We start from the raw sequence: 17,073 nt of genomic DNA, 5'->3' as shown, positions 1-17,073 counted from the left end.
AATGTGAAAAACACAGTGTGCAAGAAGACACCTGCCTATAACCGACATTTATGACCATTTCCTTTTACAGTTTTTTTATATTTACGCATCACTTTATAGCAATATAAAAGAAAACCAATTGAACTTTAATTTCAGACAGAAAATGAAGGCTTCAGGTAACATCTTGCTGTGTCAGAAGATGCTTCAAATCAACTGCATGACTGCACTGAAGCCCCTGCAGAGACCAGATTTTTGGAAATTTCCTTTTGTGGTGCAGCAGATCATCCAAGTGGAAATTACAACAGAGGACAGGCGATCAATACTCTGAAGAGCAGAGAAGGGTGAGCAGATAAATCGAGCTTCTGTGCATCTCAATTGCATTTTGTCAGTTAAATGGGATACTTTTACTTAGATTTGAGAGCATATTTTTTGTCTGAGGGAAAACAAATGAAGGTAAAAATCTGAATCCAGATAAGAATAAAGTTTTATTTCATGCTCACAGGAGCAAAATAACAACCTGTGCTTTAACAGTGCTCTGAGAGAGATGTGCATTATTCTCCCGATCGGCTTTATCTTACTTTTTCATACAAGCATTGTAATAATTTACTTTCCAAAAAATGCATTTCAATTCGGGCCATGCAAACTGCAAACTGCAAACTGTGCTGCTCTCACTCGGGGCTCTCGCATCTGGCAAAGTCTCCGTCTGAACTTTCAGCGAGCAGAGGAAATCAATAAACGACATTACTTTGAAAAACATTAACATTACGGGCTCCTACATGCATCATTGCGGTTTCCTCGAGCAGAAAATGGGCTTTCAAACCTCTGAGGAGGACTCAGATAATTCCCTTTAGATTTTCTAGTTTTAGTCACACAGTGTATTTTACAGGCGCACATACAGATGCGGGGAAAAAAATAAAAGTTGTGGCCCAACATATTTCTCTGTTGAACCTCATGAGGAAGGAAGACGGTAAGGTAAGTGATGGTACTCGCTGTCCCCAGAGGCACAGAGTGACGTGCTGTCATAAAGGGAGTGATGCTCTGTGAAATGTCAGGAATCTCATTTTGCTGGCCCATTTTCACAAGTGTCATTATCACACATCTCAATGTCCTGGAAGCTGGAGGCATCAGTGTCGTCCTCTCTGCTGCTCACACTGTTCCTGAACGCAAGGCTTCCTATGAAGGGGTACACGCTACCCGTGAACAGCTCTTTGATATTATAATGCGGGAGTTCAGGGTCTTGTCTTTCAGGCTTGGTGATGCACCGTACATCCATGGCTTTGTTCCTCTGGTAGTACTTTGAAAACTTATTAAAGATCACGGTGATGGGCAGAGCCACCACCAACAGGCCACAGATGATGCATAAGGTGGCCACCATCTTCCCTGCTGCCGTCACAGGGCATGTGTCACCATAACCCACTGTAGTCATTGTGATCATGGCCCACCACCAACCTGAAGGGATGGTCCCCAAATCCGTGTGCTTTTCCTCCTTCTCCGCAAAGTAGATGAGGGCAGAAAACACGGAGATTCCCACTGAGAGGAAGAGAATGAGCAGACCCACCTCTTGGTAGCTGTGGCGGACGGTTGCACCCAGAGCTCGCAGTCCGATGGAGTGCCGGGCCAATTTGAGGATTCTGAGAACCCTCATGAGTCGAAGAACCTGGACTACCCTCCCCACGTTTTCCAGGTCTTCGCTCTCCTCCATGCTCTCTTCGTCAGATTTCTCCAGGGCTAAAGTGAAGTAAAACGGCAAAATGGAAGCAACGTCGATGATGTTCAGAGGGTTGGCAAGGAACTTCCTTCTGGATGGAGCAACAACGAACCTGATGAAGAACTCTGCGGAAAAGCAGGTGATGCAAATCTCCTCCAGGATGGTGAGGACAGGGTCCTCGATGGGTCGGTCATTGTCGTCCACCCGCTGAAACTCTGGCATGCTGTGGATGCACATGGCAATGATAGAGGTCAACACCACGCTAAGGGAGGCAATGGCGATAATCTTTGAAGCTTTGGAGTGAGCGGGATCCTCCAGTCTGAGCCAGATGTAGCTCCTCACTTCTCCACACCATGCCCCTTTGAACTTAGTCAGGTCCTTGTCAAGAGCGGACAGTTCCTCAAAGGAAGAATCGAAGCTAGGCTCCTGTTCTTCGCTCCGGATGTCCCAGTCTCTGTCCTCGATGTATTCCTTTCTCTCATGGTACCAGGTGTTGCAGCAGGGGCTGAGGTACACCTCATGAATGCCCCAGTACTCGATTTCCTGACTGAAGGAAAAAATGCAGAACTCCTCCATCATGTGGATGCGACCCGTGTGATAGAAGTTGAGCACACAGAGGAAAACGCGAGGATTCCTGTCGAAGTAATACTCCCTCTCGGCCGGGCTGTAGTCATCGCATAGCTCCAAGATGGCGTCCTCACTCGGACAGCGCAGCAGACGTGCCAGGCGTGTCTGAGGGAAGCGGAGCAACATGTCCGGGTCCACTTTGTGGCATACGCCTCCCACGTTGAGGTTGACCTGGTCCTCCTCTTTTCCGTGTTGGTGGAGGATTTGGCCATACCCCATGGTCCTAAAGCATCATGAGAAAAGTATTTGCAGTAAAACTCGGAAGTGGTAAAAGTATTTGCCCTGTTAGACTTTTCTTCTGTTTGTCATCTCATCTTAGTATCAGGCAAACATAATTTCAGAAGATATTAAATAATAATGTCATACATATATTTAGGGGAAAAGACTCATCCAAAGGTGTTAAACTCATTTTCATTTTGGGCCATATCAAGATTATGAATGTGTTTGTGCCAGAAAAAAAAACTGGTTTGATTTTATTGATACAATGGTATTAAAGCCGCAACAGTTTTTTGAAGATTCCCTCTAGAGTTCAGAGGGCCATATAAAACACTGTGGTAAACCAGATTTGGCCCCTTGGTCTTGAGTTTCACACATGTGAACCTGACTCCTTTGTGAAAATACTACTTTCCACCTTGTTAACCACATTATTTGGTTTCATTCGACACACCCAGGCATGACTTCTGCCAGACCTGTGGAACCAAGAAATCCCTAAACAGAACCTGTCTGACAAAATGAAGTAGGCTTAAACATCTCAAAAACCAACATGTCATGTTTTGATCTGAAGAAAGTCAAGAAAAGAGCTGAAACAAAGTTGTTGATTATCAATCACTCTGAAGGGAATGTCTGGTCTGAAGGGAATCACATTAAGAACTATTGTTCTCAAAAGGGGAAATTGGCCAGCAAAATTACTCCAAGTGGGCATTAGTGACTCATTCGTAAAATCACAAAACAAAACAGAAAAACGTCCAAAGCACCACAGGCCTTATTTATTTTATTTTTTTTTTACCTCAGCTAAGCTCAGTGTTCATGATTCATCAATAAGAAAGAAAATAGAGAAATACATGCATTGGAGAGAGCCAAGGCAAAACCCTATGCTGCCTACAAAGAACAAATCGTCGGGACAATTTGTTTGACATTAAACTAACAGTATTTCAGAGTCAACATCACAAAACGTCAAACTTATTGTTGGTGGTGCGACTGTCTATACGGCAGTGCTCGGCTTGAGACCACTTGGATTATGCAGCACAATAATAATCCACGACACACTAGAAATTACTTCCCTAAACAGCTGCTAAAGTATAGATTTAAATCAAATTAAGACACTTCTGCAGGACCCTAAAAAGGGTATTAATGCTCAAAAATCTTACAAAGTAGTTTAATTAAACCTGTTCTGTGAAACACTCATTGACAATGTAATGACAGTTATTGCCACAGGTAACTAGGTTTAAGTGGCGATTACATGTTCACATAGGGGCCAGGTTAGTTTTGGTAGCTTCTTTACCCTAAGAAGTGAATTTCTTACTTTTGTTTTAATCAGCTTTTCTTGGACTGACAATAAAATATGTTTTATGATAGGAAACATTTAAATAAAAAAAAATAATAAATTTGACAGGATGTTTCTTTACTGGGTTACTGGATTATAATGAGACAAGGGGAAAAAACAATCTCAGACAACAGGTTAAAATTAATTACTTTTTTACATCTTTACATGAAATACTATCCTCCAACAGTTCATCCTGCTTCTATCCATGATAAGTTTTTGCTAAAAAAAAAAAAACAGAAAAAAACCCCATCAAATTTAACAGGTTTTCCAACACTTTTCCACTTGAACTAAATGCAAAACAAAAAAGATAAAAACCTACCTGTAGTTTCAGCCTTTCTTTCCATTAAATAACTTTTATACAACTGGTTTTGTTCCCTTGTTCCACTGATTTGGTGCTGTCAGGATGATGTGGGGTGAGAGAAGCAACATGAGGAGAAGCAGCCGGGCAGTACGCTGCCGCAGCCTCACGGACGGGACAGGAGGAGCTGGAGCTGGGACAGCCAAGCGGCAGCAGTTTGTTGCCTTTTACAGGGAGCAGGGAGGGGCAAGAGGACAAGGGAGGAGAGAGAGAGAGCCTGCAAAGATGAAGAGATGCAGAACAGAACAATCTTTGTAGCTTCTTTATAGGCTTTTGATGTTCCTGAATATTGACTGCGCTTTTCCATCTGATAAGGCTGCACCTGCAACCCCTTAATGTTTTATTGTTTAAAAATGTGTCTTGGCTTTTGCTTGAATGCTCTGTAGCAGGAGCTGACATCGGCTTGTGCATGAAGGACAGAGAGAAGTAGTAACATCAGACATTTTAATCCTCTCTGAGAAGGTACTGCTGTCAGGCTGACCGCCAAGCAAAAACCTCAGACTCTATTTGGCAGCAAAAAGGAATTACAGCACACTCCCCGAGAAAGAATAGCTTTAAAGTGACTTCCAGAAGCATTCACATTTGAAAACATTTTTATATAACAAACATTGATTATTTAAGTATGTAAAAATCTCAAAAGTGTGGCATACACATTCTGCTATCTTTTATGTTGATGTCATTGAATTAAAGTCAGCTAGAGGTAGCTTAACTAGTAAACAGAAGAGTGAGTTGATGATATGAAGAAAATAAAAAGAAAATTTGGCCTGCATGCACAATTCAAAACTAGCACTCCACATGACCCTAAAAATATTATCCCGATGGTTGTGGCAGCATCAAGTTCTGGGTTGCTATTTTTTAGTGGGAGCAGGATAAGCTGCCCAGATTTGATGATGTTCTGAACTAAATAAATGTTTATGATAAAAATAAAATTTGTCAAATGATGCAGAGGATTTGAGACTGGGGTGGAGGTTCATGACACATACAGTTACACCGGAATGGCTTAGATCAAAACGTACTCTTTTTGCATGACCCAGTCAAATTCCAGATCAAGTCAATCAATCTTTACACCTAAAACTGGCAAGAACTCCATAGACACTCATCCTTCAGTCTAACTAATCATTAGCTATTTGGCAAAAAAAAAAAAAAAACATATTGCGAAATAGCAATAATTTTCAGTTTCCAGGTGAGCAAATCTGTTTTGTATTTGCTCACATGGAGCCAAATAAATGCATTTATTCCATAAAAGTTAAAATTAGAATCCCAAAGATTCAGAATTTAAAATAAAATAAAAACTCCTTTTAGTATTTTTTAAAAGCTGATGAGCTACAAATATCTAAGCATTTCAAACAACTTGCTTAAGCATTGTTTTGTAAGCGTAGTCTTTGTCTTGGCAGCACTTGATCTTATAGATCAAGGCAAAACGCAGAAACCAGTTGGCAGGAAATCAACATTAGTTCAGGCTGTCCACACAATTATCTCCAAAAGGTTGTAATTGGATCCACCTGTGAGCGGCTGTATCGAGGGACAGGGACGCTCTCCTTAGACTTCCAAAGGGCTTTGACCTGCAGAGTTCCTTTTTCTTGACAAGTTTTTTATGAAGTGGCAAACATAGGAACTCTGAGGTTACCAGTCTCCCACAGACTGCACAATGGGGCATCTGCTTTTATTGAGGTGTGATGGTTTTTCATCGAATCAAACTTGATTCAATGATTTGGTGTTTCATGTTTTTAATTCTTATTCCCAGGTGGATTCTCCTCTTGCTAGTGGCTGCAAGCATAGAGGCTCAACGGAAGCCCCCTATAAGTAAGGCTATCTGTCTTATAGTGGCATATCTTAAGAGATTTGCCAACTCTGCAGGTTTTTCTTGCATGTGTAGCTTTTTTTTCTTCTTTAAATGCAGATATCAAAGCAAAATGCTTGGGGAATATTATGCGTGTGGATGTTGGCCCTCTTGGAGGAAGCCTTTTGGATGTTGCCGTTATCATGAGTAAGCTCCTGCTTGTTTTGGCTCTTGCAAAATCAAAATTTTACACCCAAAACTGAAAGTGTAAATTTTCTTATCCTAGATAACACGGCAATTGTTGTTACACAAAGTATTGCGGCGCAGTGTGGCTTCAGCATGAAGAGTGACTCATTTGGGAATGCCTTAATTTATATCTCCCTCCAAAACTGTTTTGCTCAAAATGTGGTAACAAGACTAAAGCTCTCTAAGCAATAAATGCATTTCCTTAAGCCTCTTTACCTGATGAGACACTCTTTTTGTTTGCAGGATGATGAACTGTTCACAACTGCACTACAACTTCGCCTTCAAAGGAATCAGTTTTCTCAAGAAGAGGTGTATCAGGTGGCTGAAACCTGCCGGTATGATGTCTGGGCCTCCAGAGAAGTCATCTGTGACTATAACTACATGGAAGTGAGTGAACTTAAATCTAGGCCCTGAGCTGAATAAATGTTCCTTGTAGCTAATGGCCTGTTTCTTTCTTTTTTTTTCCTCTAGGTGTCAGTAAAACGTGCAACTACAGAAGACTTTCCTCTGCCTGGACATCCTATCCACCCCTCAAAGCCTTCAAACCCTCGTCGAGCTGCAGAGGTGAACTTTAGAGACTGTCAGACTCTGTGTGGAATTAACTTCTGGATGCCTGAATAAAAGTTGCCCTCTTGTATCCGAGTTGCAGAAACGGTCTATGGATGCAGGATTCGAAGCTACAACCGTTGTGTTTTTCACACCAGAGGGAGAGAAACCTATGAGTGTGACTGCTGCACAGCAATGTGGATATGGCATTGGAAATACTCCTACAAGGCTGGTTTTGAGAAGTCCAATAATTGCACCAGAAACTTTCATGCAGACAGTGAGTAAAAGGCAATTACTGCCTGAGAACCTCTTAATGTGACTTGCTCACAGTAGGTCAATAGATGTGAAGTAAACTACTAACTTCATAGTAGTGCTAGTGGTCTGGATCACTTCTGTTTTCAGCATTTTTTTGTTTGCATCTTTTTTTGTTGCATGTGTTTTCTTGTCTTTGCTGGGTGTTTGCACCTGTTGGCCACCGTAAAATACAGTGGTGAAAGTAAATATACCTTCAAATACTGGCGTCTGTAGGTTCCAGTATTTTTACTGTAAATCTAGTTTTACTACTGCATTCACTTTGAGTAAGCTACTGCAAAGAAAACTTGGCCTTAGTTTTACAATGGAACATTAATACCTGACCCAGTGTAGGCTTCTTAGAAGTGCTACAATAGGTGCAGTTCTAAAATGCATAATCTGAACAATCAGAACTTCACATAACACAAGAGGATGCAATAAGTAACCTTCAGAACAGTAGTTCTTGTGATCATGGGTAGTTACTTAGTTGAGTCTCAAAGACTCAACTGAGTCTTTGAGATGTGCTAACTCAAAGACTCAGTTGGCACATCTTGACTTGTGTAATTATTGTACTGTTGTTCTATGATGTGGTTCATATTTGCTTGTCGCTCAATAATGTTCTATATTTTTGACACCCAGGTAGTAGGGGTTCCCATGAGAATTTTCAAAACTTCAACAATCTTTGAAAAGAAGTGGCTTGCAACACAAATTGATGCTGCAGCTGCTTGTCCAATCCAGGAGGGTAAGCAGACTTTCAATAACATTTGCTTTGTCTAAGGAGTCTTGACATTTTATGGTGTTGAGAGGCTGCTCTATGGCTTCAACATCTATGCCACGGAGTTGCATTATTTGCATACATTTCCAAAGACTCAAATAATGGCAAGCTTAATTGCAGTAAATGGCCAGCTTCTGCTCACAAGGCAAGGACTTGAGCACAGCTTTGTACGTGCCAAAATTAAAACTAACTGTTTGTGTAATGCTCTTAATTGGTCTTGTGCCTAACTTGCAGGTAGTGTCTTCTTCACTCAAAGCACAATCACCTGGTACCTGCCCCAGCAGATGGACCCAATGACTTCTTCTGGACAATTTAATCTGTTGGAGGTGCACTTGGGTATAAATGGCCAAAGGCTAGACACTGTTGAGATGCAGGCCCGAGAATACTCTGTAACACTCAATGACTTCTACATTGTCACTGAACTTCCCATTGGGGGTGTTGGTGGCTACTACAAGGTGACCTGGCTTATGACATTTAATCTATGAAGCATGCTGATGGCAAGTTTCAAATATCCTTAGGCTTGCAAAATGTACTCGGATAGGCAACGCTAGCTAACCTGTCTTTCTTGGCCTTTGCATAAACTGAAACACTCCTGCAGAGCCACGTTCAAGGTGATCTGTACTACGTCTCTTATATGATTGAGCCAATGCTTGAGCTGCTCTGGACAGAGGATGCCACTCATGAACAAACGAGATACAAAGTCTTTTTTCATATCGCAACACATCTGCTACCACGACCCTTAGAACTTATCGACAGTGAGTAACTGGCTATGTATTTCTTTGACCATTTGTTTGCAAGCCTGTCTCATTCCTTTATCTTCCTGCAGATACAGTTCCAGGGGAGAAGATGTTCAGGATGACGCTTGGCCATTTTGCTGCTGATGTGGCTCTAATGAACATTACCTTCTCTGCTGAAATTCTATCCATGCCAGACTGCAGTGCCCGAGGCTTTAACATCTTGGAACACATGTCTCCCAACACCAGCTTGAAGGTCTTTACCCTCCAAGTGCCCTTTGCAGACCCTGCAGTCTTGCAACAGGTAAAGATTTTAGATGGATGAGAAATGTCTTGTTTGGCATGTCTTCTAATGTTACCTCTTGATCAGACTGGAGAGGGAGTCACAGTCTACTCCCTTTACCTGACCTTTGGTCTGCTGATCCTGGATGAGCTTGTCGCATTCTCTCACAAAGCCTACTTGGAAGCTGTCGTCCAGGATACTGGTCTGCATTTATAAAGATTTGAATAATTCAAATTGCACTACTTGAACACTCATGGTTTTTTGTTTGTTTGTTTTTTGACAGTCCTGCCCTCTGTCTCTGGTGGCTGTGATAACCATAACTTCTATGTCCTTGTAAAATATGGAAGCGAAGGCTACAACTTTCAGACCATGGTGGGGAAGCGCTACATGACCCCCAGTTTGGCTCAGCATTATGACTATATGGAGAACAGGACACACTTCAGTTTTGTTGTGCCATTTTCAGCTCCTGATGTTACAGTGGAGGTATGACTCTGAAGGGTTTTAATGTTTAAAGCAGGGGTGCCCAAAGTCGGTCCTCAAGGGCCGGCATCCTGCATGTTTTAGTTCTCTCCCTGGTTTAGTGCACCTGGATCAAATGATGGTTCTTTAGAAGCCCTAAGAGGAACATTGACAAGCTGAAAAGGTTGTTGCTACCACCAGGGAGGGAACTAAAACGTGCAGGATGCCGGGCCTCCAGGACCGACTTTGGGGACCACTAGTTTAAAGGGACAAAGTGTCTAATTTCAAGCAACATTCCTCCTTTCAGGCCATTGAAGCGTCATCCATTAGGAGCAGACTTGATGTAGTTTTAAGTAACCCAGAGACTAATTCTCAAATTCAAGAATTTTCTGTAGCTTGCAATTTTCCTTCAACACTCACAGGTAAGTTACCTTTATATCCACCCTAACATTTGGTGACCTTGTTGAACACTGGTAAACATGTTCTCTTCAAGAATGCTTTCCAAATGGCACAATGACTGCTCTGGCCTTAAAACTGGAATCGGTGCCCTTGCTGAACCCCAGCCAGCTCTCCCTTGCGGATCCTTCCTGTGGCCCCGTCCATAGTGATGACCGCTATGCTTTCTTTGTCTTCGCAGTGAATTCATGTGGTACAACAAGGAAGGTACGTTGGCACTCAATGATTACATGATGTCTTTCTAAAACAGATGAACCTGTAACTTTTTTTTTCAGTTCATGACAAATGCCATGCTCTATGAAAATGAGATCTCACTGCCAGATGAACTTTTAATGAAAAAGAGTCCAACATCAGAGGAACCAGAGTATCAGTAAGACTCGGCTTTAAACACTTAAGAACTGACTGACAACTTGAAGGGTGGGGAATTAAAACTTTGCTTTAAATTCTCAGTTTAAAGATTTCCTGTTTCTACGACATCAACACAAGCCAGGCTGTGGCCTTCAACGCAAGACCTCACAGGAGTGAACCTTATGTAGATAACTCTAAAGGCCAGTTGCAAGTTGTAATGAGGCTTGCTTTGGGTAAGGATTGACTACAACTCGATGTCAGATTTGAGAAGGCAACTGATATAAGGGACTACATGTCATCTTGATCTCTTAGATGACTCCTACCGTGCATTTAAAAACTTTGAAGACTATCCCATAGCAAAATATCTACAACAGCCACTGTACTTTGAGGTGGAGCTGCTGAAATCTACCAACCCTCTGGTTTCACTTGAGTTGGAAAACTGCTGGGCAACACAAGAGGAAGACAGAACATCCCAACCCAGATGGCATCTGATAACTGATGGGTATTTTATCAGTGACACTTGACATAGTTTGTCAAGGTGAAGCTGTTGCAAAATGAAGTATCTAGAGTAGTCTAAGATTCATTAAAAACTTGACACCTTCTGCAGCTGTCCAAACCCAGCTGACCCTTACCAGGTAGTCTATCATCCTGTCTGGACTGATGGCAGGGTTAGGTATCCCTCCCACTTCAAACGCTTTGAGATCCAGATGTTTGCCTTTGCTGATGGCAAAGATGACATGAGTACCAAGGTAGTTTATGTAATTGGGTTGCATGTATAAATCTTGTTGCATTTGAAACGTATAGCTAAATGACATCTTAATCTTGCAGCTTTTTGTGCATTGTGACGTTGTGATCTGCGATTCCAAAAATCCCCTTGGTGGCATTTGTGGAGGACAATGTTCAAACCCAAAGCAGACAAAAGGTGAGATGGAGGATTTCAGCTTTGTGCTACAGCACTCTGAAGACTTCTTCTGTTTGAGGAAAGATTAATCTCGTCTCCTCTTTGCAGGTCGAAAACGTGATGTTTCACAGGTCTATGGCTTTGAGTATGTGTCTCTTGGCCCAATAAGATTTAATTAAACAATTTAAACTGGTTTCAGACTTTTCAATCTACCACAAATTAAGCTGCAAGCTAGTCAATACTTGCTTTCTTTTTGTGAATGTAACTCAGCCATTTAGCTTAGTTACTTTAGAGGACATGACACCTGATGGGTTTTAAGCAGAGATGGTGAAGTTGAATTTAATCACCTTAAACTTGACTGTAAAGCTGAGAATTTTAAAACTCAAGCTATGCCTTTAATGTTACTGCTAGTTCATGGTTTAGACTAGTTTTAGGAAGGATCTTGTAACGTCTAAAAGGTGTATGCAGTAATACCACTTTGAATCAGTGGCTGAGATGACACCCAAGTTTTCAAACTAGACACTGGTATTGACAGTACTCCATAGTTTGGGGTCAGCAGGTACTTGGTTTGAGGGTCATATTGGAAGTCTCCAATTTAATTGAGGGCAGAATTTAGTGCTTTAAACCTTGTTTAATTGTAGAAAATACCCTAAACTGACTTGATTTCCTAAATGGATTAGAAAGTGATACTTTACTTGGATGTGGGCTGTACACTAACGTACAAGGATCATCTTTTGGCTCATTGACCAATTAAAACCATTTAAACTGTTCAAAGGCCATATACATGCCCCTCCCCCTTACATATCAAACTGGAGATGAATGTATGAACTGAACTCACATTTTGCTTGCACACTTAATCTGCAGTTAACCCCTCACATCAAGCACCCAAACAAAATATCACAAAAACTAGGTATAGATATGAAGGTATGCTGAATCCAAGTACCCTTAGTTGGTTCCTGACCGTAGATGTTTCACTGCCCAACAGGTCCTACATCGTTTGCACATACTCCTATGACGGCAAGATAAAATATTTCCCTCCTTACAGATTTTACTTGATCAAATTATATACCAGGAGAAAGGAAAAATCAATTGTAAAAACCAGGATGTTAAGTTGTGTGCATGATTGCTGTGTGGAATTTGACTTCAAGGTGTACCCATACCCCTTGCAAAGGCTAGAGATGGGCAACCCTCCTGTATGGATATAAATTACAATGACTTGTACTAGTATGTTGAACCCTTGGCATTTTATTTCTCAGAATAAAATGTGGCTCATTTGCCTGAAGATTTTAGTTTTGCTCCTATTTGAGAACTCTCCAGATCAAGTTTTTGTTCCCCCACAAGTGCCAGATTTAAATGTCAATAAAATTGCCACTTGGTGGCTAAACCAATAAAAGCTTCAAAGATTAACTATAATAATGGATCAAATTGTCAAAGGCAGGAATATTTTAGAATTTATTGAAAACTATTCAGTGTAATGGGTCCAAAGGAAATCTGCTTGTGGGTTGAGGTTGTGCTTTGTCCTGCAATAGACAACAGGATTAGATGAAGTTACCATTTTAAGAGTATGTCATTTTAACTAGACAAACTTACCCCTTCTCATTTGTGTTGGAGTACCTTTCACAGCAAGATTAGCACATTGGCCTTGGCAGATACCCTCTGCAGGGCTGGTTGTATCACAAATTACCAAGTCACAATGGACATAAACCTGTAAATTAGAGCGTTAGTTTTCTAGTACTCTGATTTTTAATCCTACAGTCAAGTTAAACCAGTGGTGCCTCAAGTTGGCCCTCGAGGGCTTGGCATCCTACATGTTTTAGTTCTTTCCTTGGTGGCAGCAACAACCTTTGAGCATGTCAAGGATGTTAGACCTTCTAATGTGCCATCATTGATCCAGGTGCATCAAAACATGCAGGCTGCCAGCCCTTGAGGATCGACTTTGGGCACCATCGAGTTACACTTACCTCATGCTTCAGAACCTGCTTTTCCTGAATGAAGGCAAACATCTTCATTGAAAAGCGTTTGTAGTGGGAAGGGACAGAAACTCTGTCATCCACTGAGATGGTACTGAAGACTGTTGCATACCCATCGCCGGAGTATGCACAACTGGAGCAGAAAGTAAAGTTACTAGACCACAAATGTAAGGATTTGAAGTTTCTTAGATTGTTTTACCTGGCCACAATAATGTCCCAGCTGGGGAGAGAGGTCCTTTCTTTCTGGAGAGTAGCCCAGCAGTTATCCAAGATCAATGCCAAGTGAGGATCAGTTGACTGCACCAACTCAACTTCAAAGTACAGTGGCTCCCTCAGATATTTCTCCACTGGGTAGTCTTCAGCTTCATAGAACTCTTGATATGAAGAATCTAGAGGGGAGTGTCCATTTTTTTTTATTTAATAGTCAGAAGTCTAGCAGCAAGTAGTTATGACATTTAGATCAAGCATCCTAACCTGTTGCTAGCCTCATTTGGACAGTCATTTGTCCAGAGCTGATCTCTGCTTTTGGTTCATATAGTCTTGACTTGGCATGAAAGGCAATTGTTTGCGTGTCATTGACCATGTAGTAGCAGGAGACAGTTTGCCTACAGAAAGACAAAGTTAGCAAAAATCCCACAGCAGATTAAGATGTCAGTTGGTCTTACCTGTATTCAGGGTCAACAGGTGATGTGTGGGTAAGGCCCTTCTCAGCATTGTACAGGCCAATCTCATTTTCATACATCATGTAGTGGTCGAAGAACTAAGGAAAAATGTATACAAGTTAAGTCTTGGTCTAAGTACCAAGTAGTTAAATATTGACTTACTGTTCTAGTTGTTCCACAGGAGTCGGCACTGAAGGTAAACTGAGCAAAGCGATCATTGCTAGAGACTGGCATGCAGGACTGGTCCTTCAGAGTCAGCCAACTTGGGTCAAGATTGGGTACAGATTCCACTTTCACAGCCAAAGCACTGATTGTTCCATTGGGGTAGCACCCTACAAGGAAAATAGGAAGTTTTAGGTTCACGGCGATAGAATTTAGTAGCCTTCTACATGTACTTACTGGTGGTTGTCAAAGGGAAGTAGCAGGCCAGAAACAAGTCAGAAAGAATCCAGTTGGTAACTGGGTCCCACACAAGCACATCCAGTCTGGCTCGGATTGAATTTGTTGTGATCAACTGGAGGGAGAATAAGCTATTCAGTGTTGCCGTCAGTCTGCTCACCGCACAGTTCAGACTTACCTCAAAAGCGGAGCTGGTAGCTGTATATGGCACTTCAATGCTGCCATGTGTGGCATTGCCTTTGAACTTGTAGGCTTCTGCAAACTCTGGTGTTAAGTCCAGACCACCAACCATTGTGTTGAAGTTGGTCCCTTGGCTGCCATATTTCACAGTAATATAGAACTGATCCTGGTCACAAGTGCCAGAGAGTGTAGGCAGCACTGGAAGTAGTAAAATCATTTAGTTACCCCCCCACCCCCCTTTTAGAGCAGAGGGAAGTTTGTGTGCAGGTTTTACAAGACTTACCAACATCCTGAAGAGATGCCTGCAATTTCACTGCATGGGCAAATGAACTTCCCTCAGGCAGAATGACAAAGCCAAATACTACACTGAGGGTGTAGGTAGTCACCAATACTTGTGGATTCTTAAGGAGGAGAGTTTAGGCTTAATTAAAAATGGACCAATAAGAAAATACCTACAATAGCCAACATACATGTTTGAAGACGACATCAGTATCAAAAGGAACTTTGAGAGACAAGACTGATGATCCATTGGCTTCAACATGCTGCTGAACAGTGAACCCTCTGGCATTGCTCTCCTCTACAGTAAGGACTCCAGTAGCAAAAGTGATGTTCCTCAGCTCCACATCATGAAGGAATGTGCCAACGTAAAGGTTGAATTCCCTCATTTCTGGCACAGTACCTGAGAGACCAGACATGTTAAAAATGTGCAGCATACCACTTTGAGGTTCTTTTTAGCAAAACGTACGGTCATCGGTGTAGGGAGGACGAGGCATTGGTGGGGTTGTGATGGGGAACAAGATCTTATATCTTGTGTTTTGTTGAGTTTGGTCTGCCCTCCAGAAAACTTCCAGCATTGGCTCAATGGTATAGGTGATGTGGTACTGGAAGTCTGGAGCATGGCTCTGCAATTGAACATGCAGATTTAATATTAGAAAGTTACAATATACTTTTATTCAGAGCCAACCACCAACCTTGTAGTAGCCATCAGGTGAGCCAATTGGGATCTCCACAATAATATGGAAGTCTGTAATAGATAGATAGTACCCCCTTGCAGCCATCTGAGTGCTATCCAACCTCAGGCCATCGATTCCCATGTTCATTTCTACAAGTCTAATGCGTCCATCCAACAAAGGAGTCACACGGCGAGGTACATGCCAAGAGATTAGGTCCCCAGTGAACAGGACGCCACCTAGTCATACAACAATAAGTCAGACAATCGATAGTCAAATGTCATGTAAAGCCAGATTTAGAGACTTGCCTGTGGGACAAGCAGCTGCCAAGTTGAAGATATTCAGTCCATCATGAGCCTTGTGGTAAATGCTCACCTTCAGTACTTCCATGGGGACTCCAGCAACCTATGATTATATTTAGTGTCACTTACAGCTCAAGCAACTAATGTCAACAGTTCAACTCTACTTACAGCCTCTGAATAAGTCTCAGCTGTGTTGTAAGGACTCCTTACAACCACACGGGTAGCTGTAGTCATGGCACTGTAACCAGCTTGTTGGGCTTCTTTCAAGACCATTGACATGGGCTCAGGAGTGAAAAATGTCATCTTCCAGATTCCAGACACTTCTTCAGAGGTCTGGGGAGGGAAAAAAAAAAAAAAAAGTTAGCTGGAAAGCTAGGCTTTATGAATGTCTTGCAAAGCCATTTATACTTACACCAGGGATTGTGTTGAGTTGGGAGTTGTCAGCTTGGGGAGCCATGTATGTTGAAACCTACATGAGAAAATAATTTCAAACCATTGTCTAGATTAGCTGTGAAGTCATTTTAAAAATTATGACCCACTTCCATGTAGTTCCTGTCGCAAAGGATCTCTCGGGGGGCCCAACGAGTGTAGCTGCAGGTCTGTGCCACATCGTGACTAACCACATCAGAAGGACTATGTCGGTAGATTTTGAGTTTCAGACCAACACCAAACATCATGTCGTCCTAAAAGCCCAGAGAGTCGTTACACCAAGCCCAGTTATGCTGAAGCCAGTCTTTAGCACTGCACTAAAACAAACCTTATTCTGAACAAAGCACCCCAGCAGAGAAGTGTAGATTCTAGTGTTGCCCCAGGGGTCTGACTCCATACTGTAGCCACACTGAGCAGCTAGACTGGGTGTCAACAAGATGTACTGGGTTTCATCTGGATGGTAGAGACAGTACATGAGTAACTTGTGCCTTGGTTAGAGTCATTGCAGCTGATAAAACCTGAAACTTACTGAGCGCTTCTACTTCAAGCTGATTCCCCACTGCAAGAACCTCATCTAGGGTCAGCCTCATCAGATTAGCAGCACAGTCTGCCTTTAAACCACTGCCTGTCGAGAGAGCTAGTTAAATCACTTGTTAAAAAGCTCATGAGATTGAACAGATGAAAGTCAAGCTTACTTGGCTGAGGACTGATCATGTTTGACCATGCTTGACCCAAGGCACAAAGTGCCACAATCAAGTTCCAGAGCACCCTAAAATTAAAGGAATTTCAAAGATCAAATGAATTATACACATTTAAAAAGGGAAAAAAAAAACTTACAGTTTCTTGGGTTGCCACATGAAGCAATGTAACAGAAGCCAAACAAAAGGCAACTACAGCCAGAGCTGTTTACTGTAAGCACAACAAGCCCACAGGACAAAGCAGCTCTGAGGAAGAGGAGCTGAATGTGATCTGAAGATCCCCAGCACCTGTTTTATAGGCCTACTAATCACAGCCTCACTTGTGACCTAATTAGTGGAAATTCCTTACACCTGAGACTCCCCCCAGAAACAAGCAAGTCTGATCAAGATTATTCACCCAGTTTGTTGTTTTGAATTGACTGCTTTCCATAAAACGAGTGTTTCACTTC

General features: G+C 42.0%; 3 protein-coding genes across 4 annotated transcripts; 1 reads left to right on the top strand and 2 right to left on the bottom strand.

Moving 5' to 3' along the window:
* Nucleotides 1-445: 445 nt before the first annotated feature.
* LOC103457444 (delayed-rectifier potassium channel regulatory subunit KCNS3) lies at nt 446-5,340 on the bottom strand. The gene is made up of 2 exons (XM_008397576.2): nt 4,177-5,340; nt 446-2,537 (listed from the first exon to the last, which is right to left on the bottom strand). The coding sequence occupies exon 2, from the start codon at nt 2,531-2,533 to the stop codon at nt 1,037-1,039; it is 1,497 nt and encodes a 498-aa protein (XP_008395798.1). The 5' UTR covers nt 2,534-2,537; nt 4,177-5,340; the 3' UTR covers nt 446-1,036.
* A 261-nt stretch (nt 5,341-5,601) lies between these two features.
* On the top strand, nt 5,602-11,227 carry LOC103457445 (uncharacterized). Its single transcript, XM_008397577.2, has 21 exons — nt 5,602-5,886; nt 5,960-6,018; nt 6,116-6,202; nt 6,282-6,403; nt 6,485-6,628; nt 6,713-6,805; nt 6,891-7,064; nt 7,718-7,820; nt 8,088-8,308; nt 8,452-8,608; nt 8,680-8,891; nt 8,958-9,072; nt 9,154-9,353; nt 9,637-9,751; nt 9,823-9,992; nt 10,061-10,155; nt 10,236-10,366; nt 10,446-10,635; nt 10,741-10,882; nt 10,962-11,055; nt 11,143-11,227. Exons 1-21 carry the CDS (start codon nt 5,864-5,866, stop codon nt 11,211-11,213), a joined length of 2,718 nt encoding a protein of 905 aa, XP_008395799.1. The 5' UTR covers nt 5,602-5,863; the 3' UTR covers nt 11,214-11,227.
* A 1,246-nt stretch (nt 11,228-12,473) lies between these two features.
* Nucleotides 12,474-16,911, bottom strand: zpax1 (zona pellucida protein AX 1). 2 transcript variants are annotated; one of them, XM_008397573.3, is made up of 21 exons: nt 16,764-16,911; nt 16,622-16,695; nt 16,456-16,551; nt 16,255-16,379; nt 16,037-16,180; nt 15,910-15,966; nt 15,666-15,830; nt 15,504-15,600; nt 15,217-15,434; nt 14,991-15,147; nt 14,716-14,924; nt 14,529-14,646; nt 14,244-14,443; nt 14,066-14,180; nt 13,829-13,998; nt 13,670-13,764; nt 13,479-13,609; nt 13,204-13,393; nt 12,996-13,158; nt 12,625-12,739; nt 12,474-12,554 (listed from the first exon to the last, which is right to left on the bottom strand). In XM_008397573.3, the coding sequence occupies exons 1-21, from the start codon at nt 16,781-16,783 to the stop codon at nt 12,487-12,489; spliced, it is 2,727 nt and encodes a 908-aa protein (XP_008395795.1). In that variant the 5' UTR covers nt 16,784-16,911; the 3' UTR covers nt 12,474-12,486. The 2 variants fall into 2 exon arrangements, with proteins under 2 accessions (XP_008395795.1, XP_008395796.1); XM_008397574.3 differs by having other exon boundaries at nt 12,996-13,137.
* Nucleotides 16,912-17,073: the final 162 nt, after the last annotated feature.

The sequence above is a fragment of the Poecilia reticulata genome, chromosome 21, assembly GCF_904066995.2.
Source record: "Poecilia reticulata chromosome 21, P_reticulata-male-v2, whole genome shotgun sequence".
Lineage (NCBI taxonomy): Eukaryota > Metazoa > Chordata > Actinopteri > Cyprinodontiformes > Poeciliidae > Poecilia > Poecilia reticulata.
This window is presented reverse-complemented; position numbering and strand designations above follow the sequence as displayed.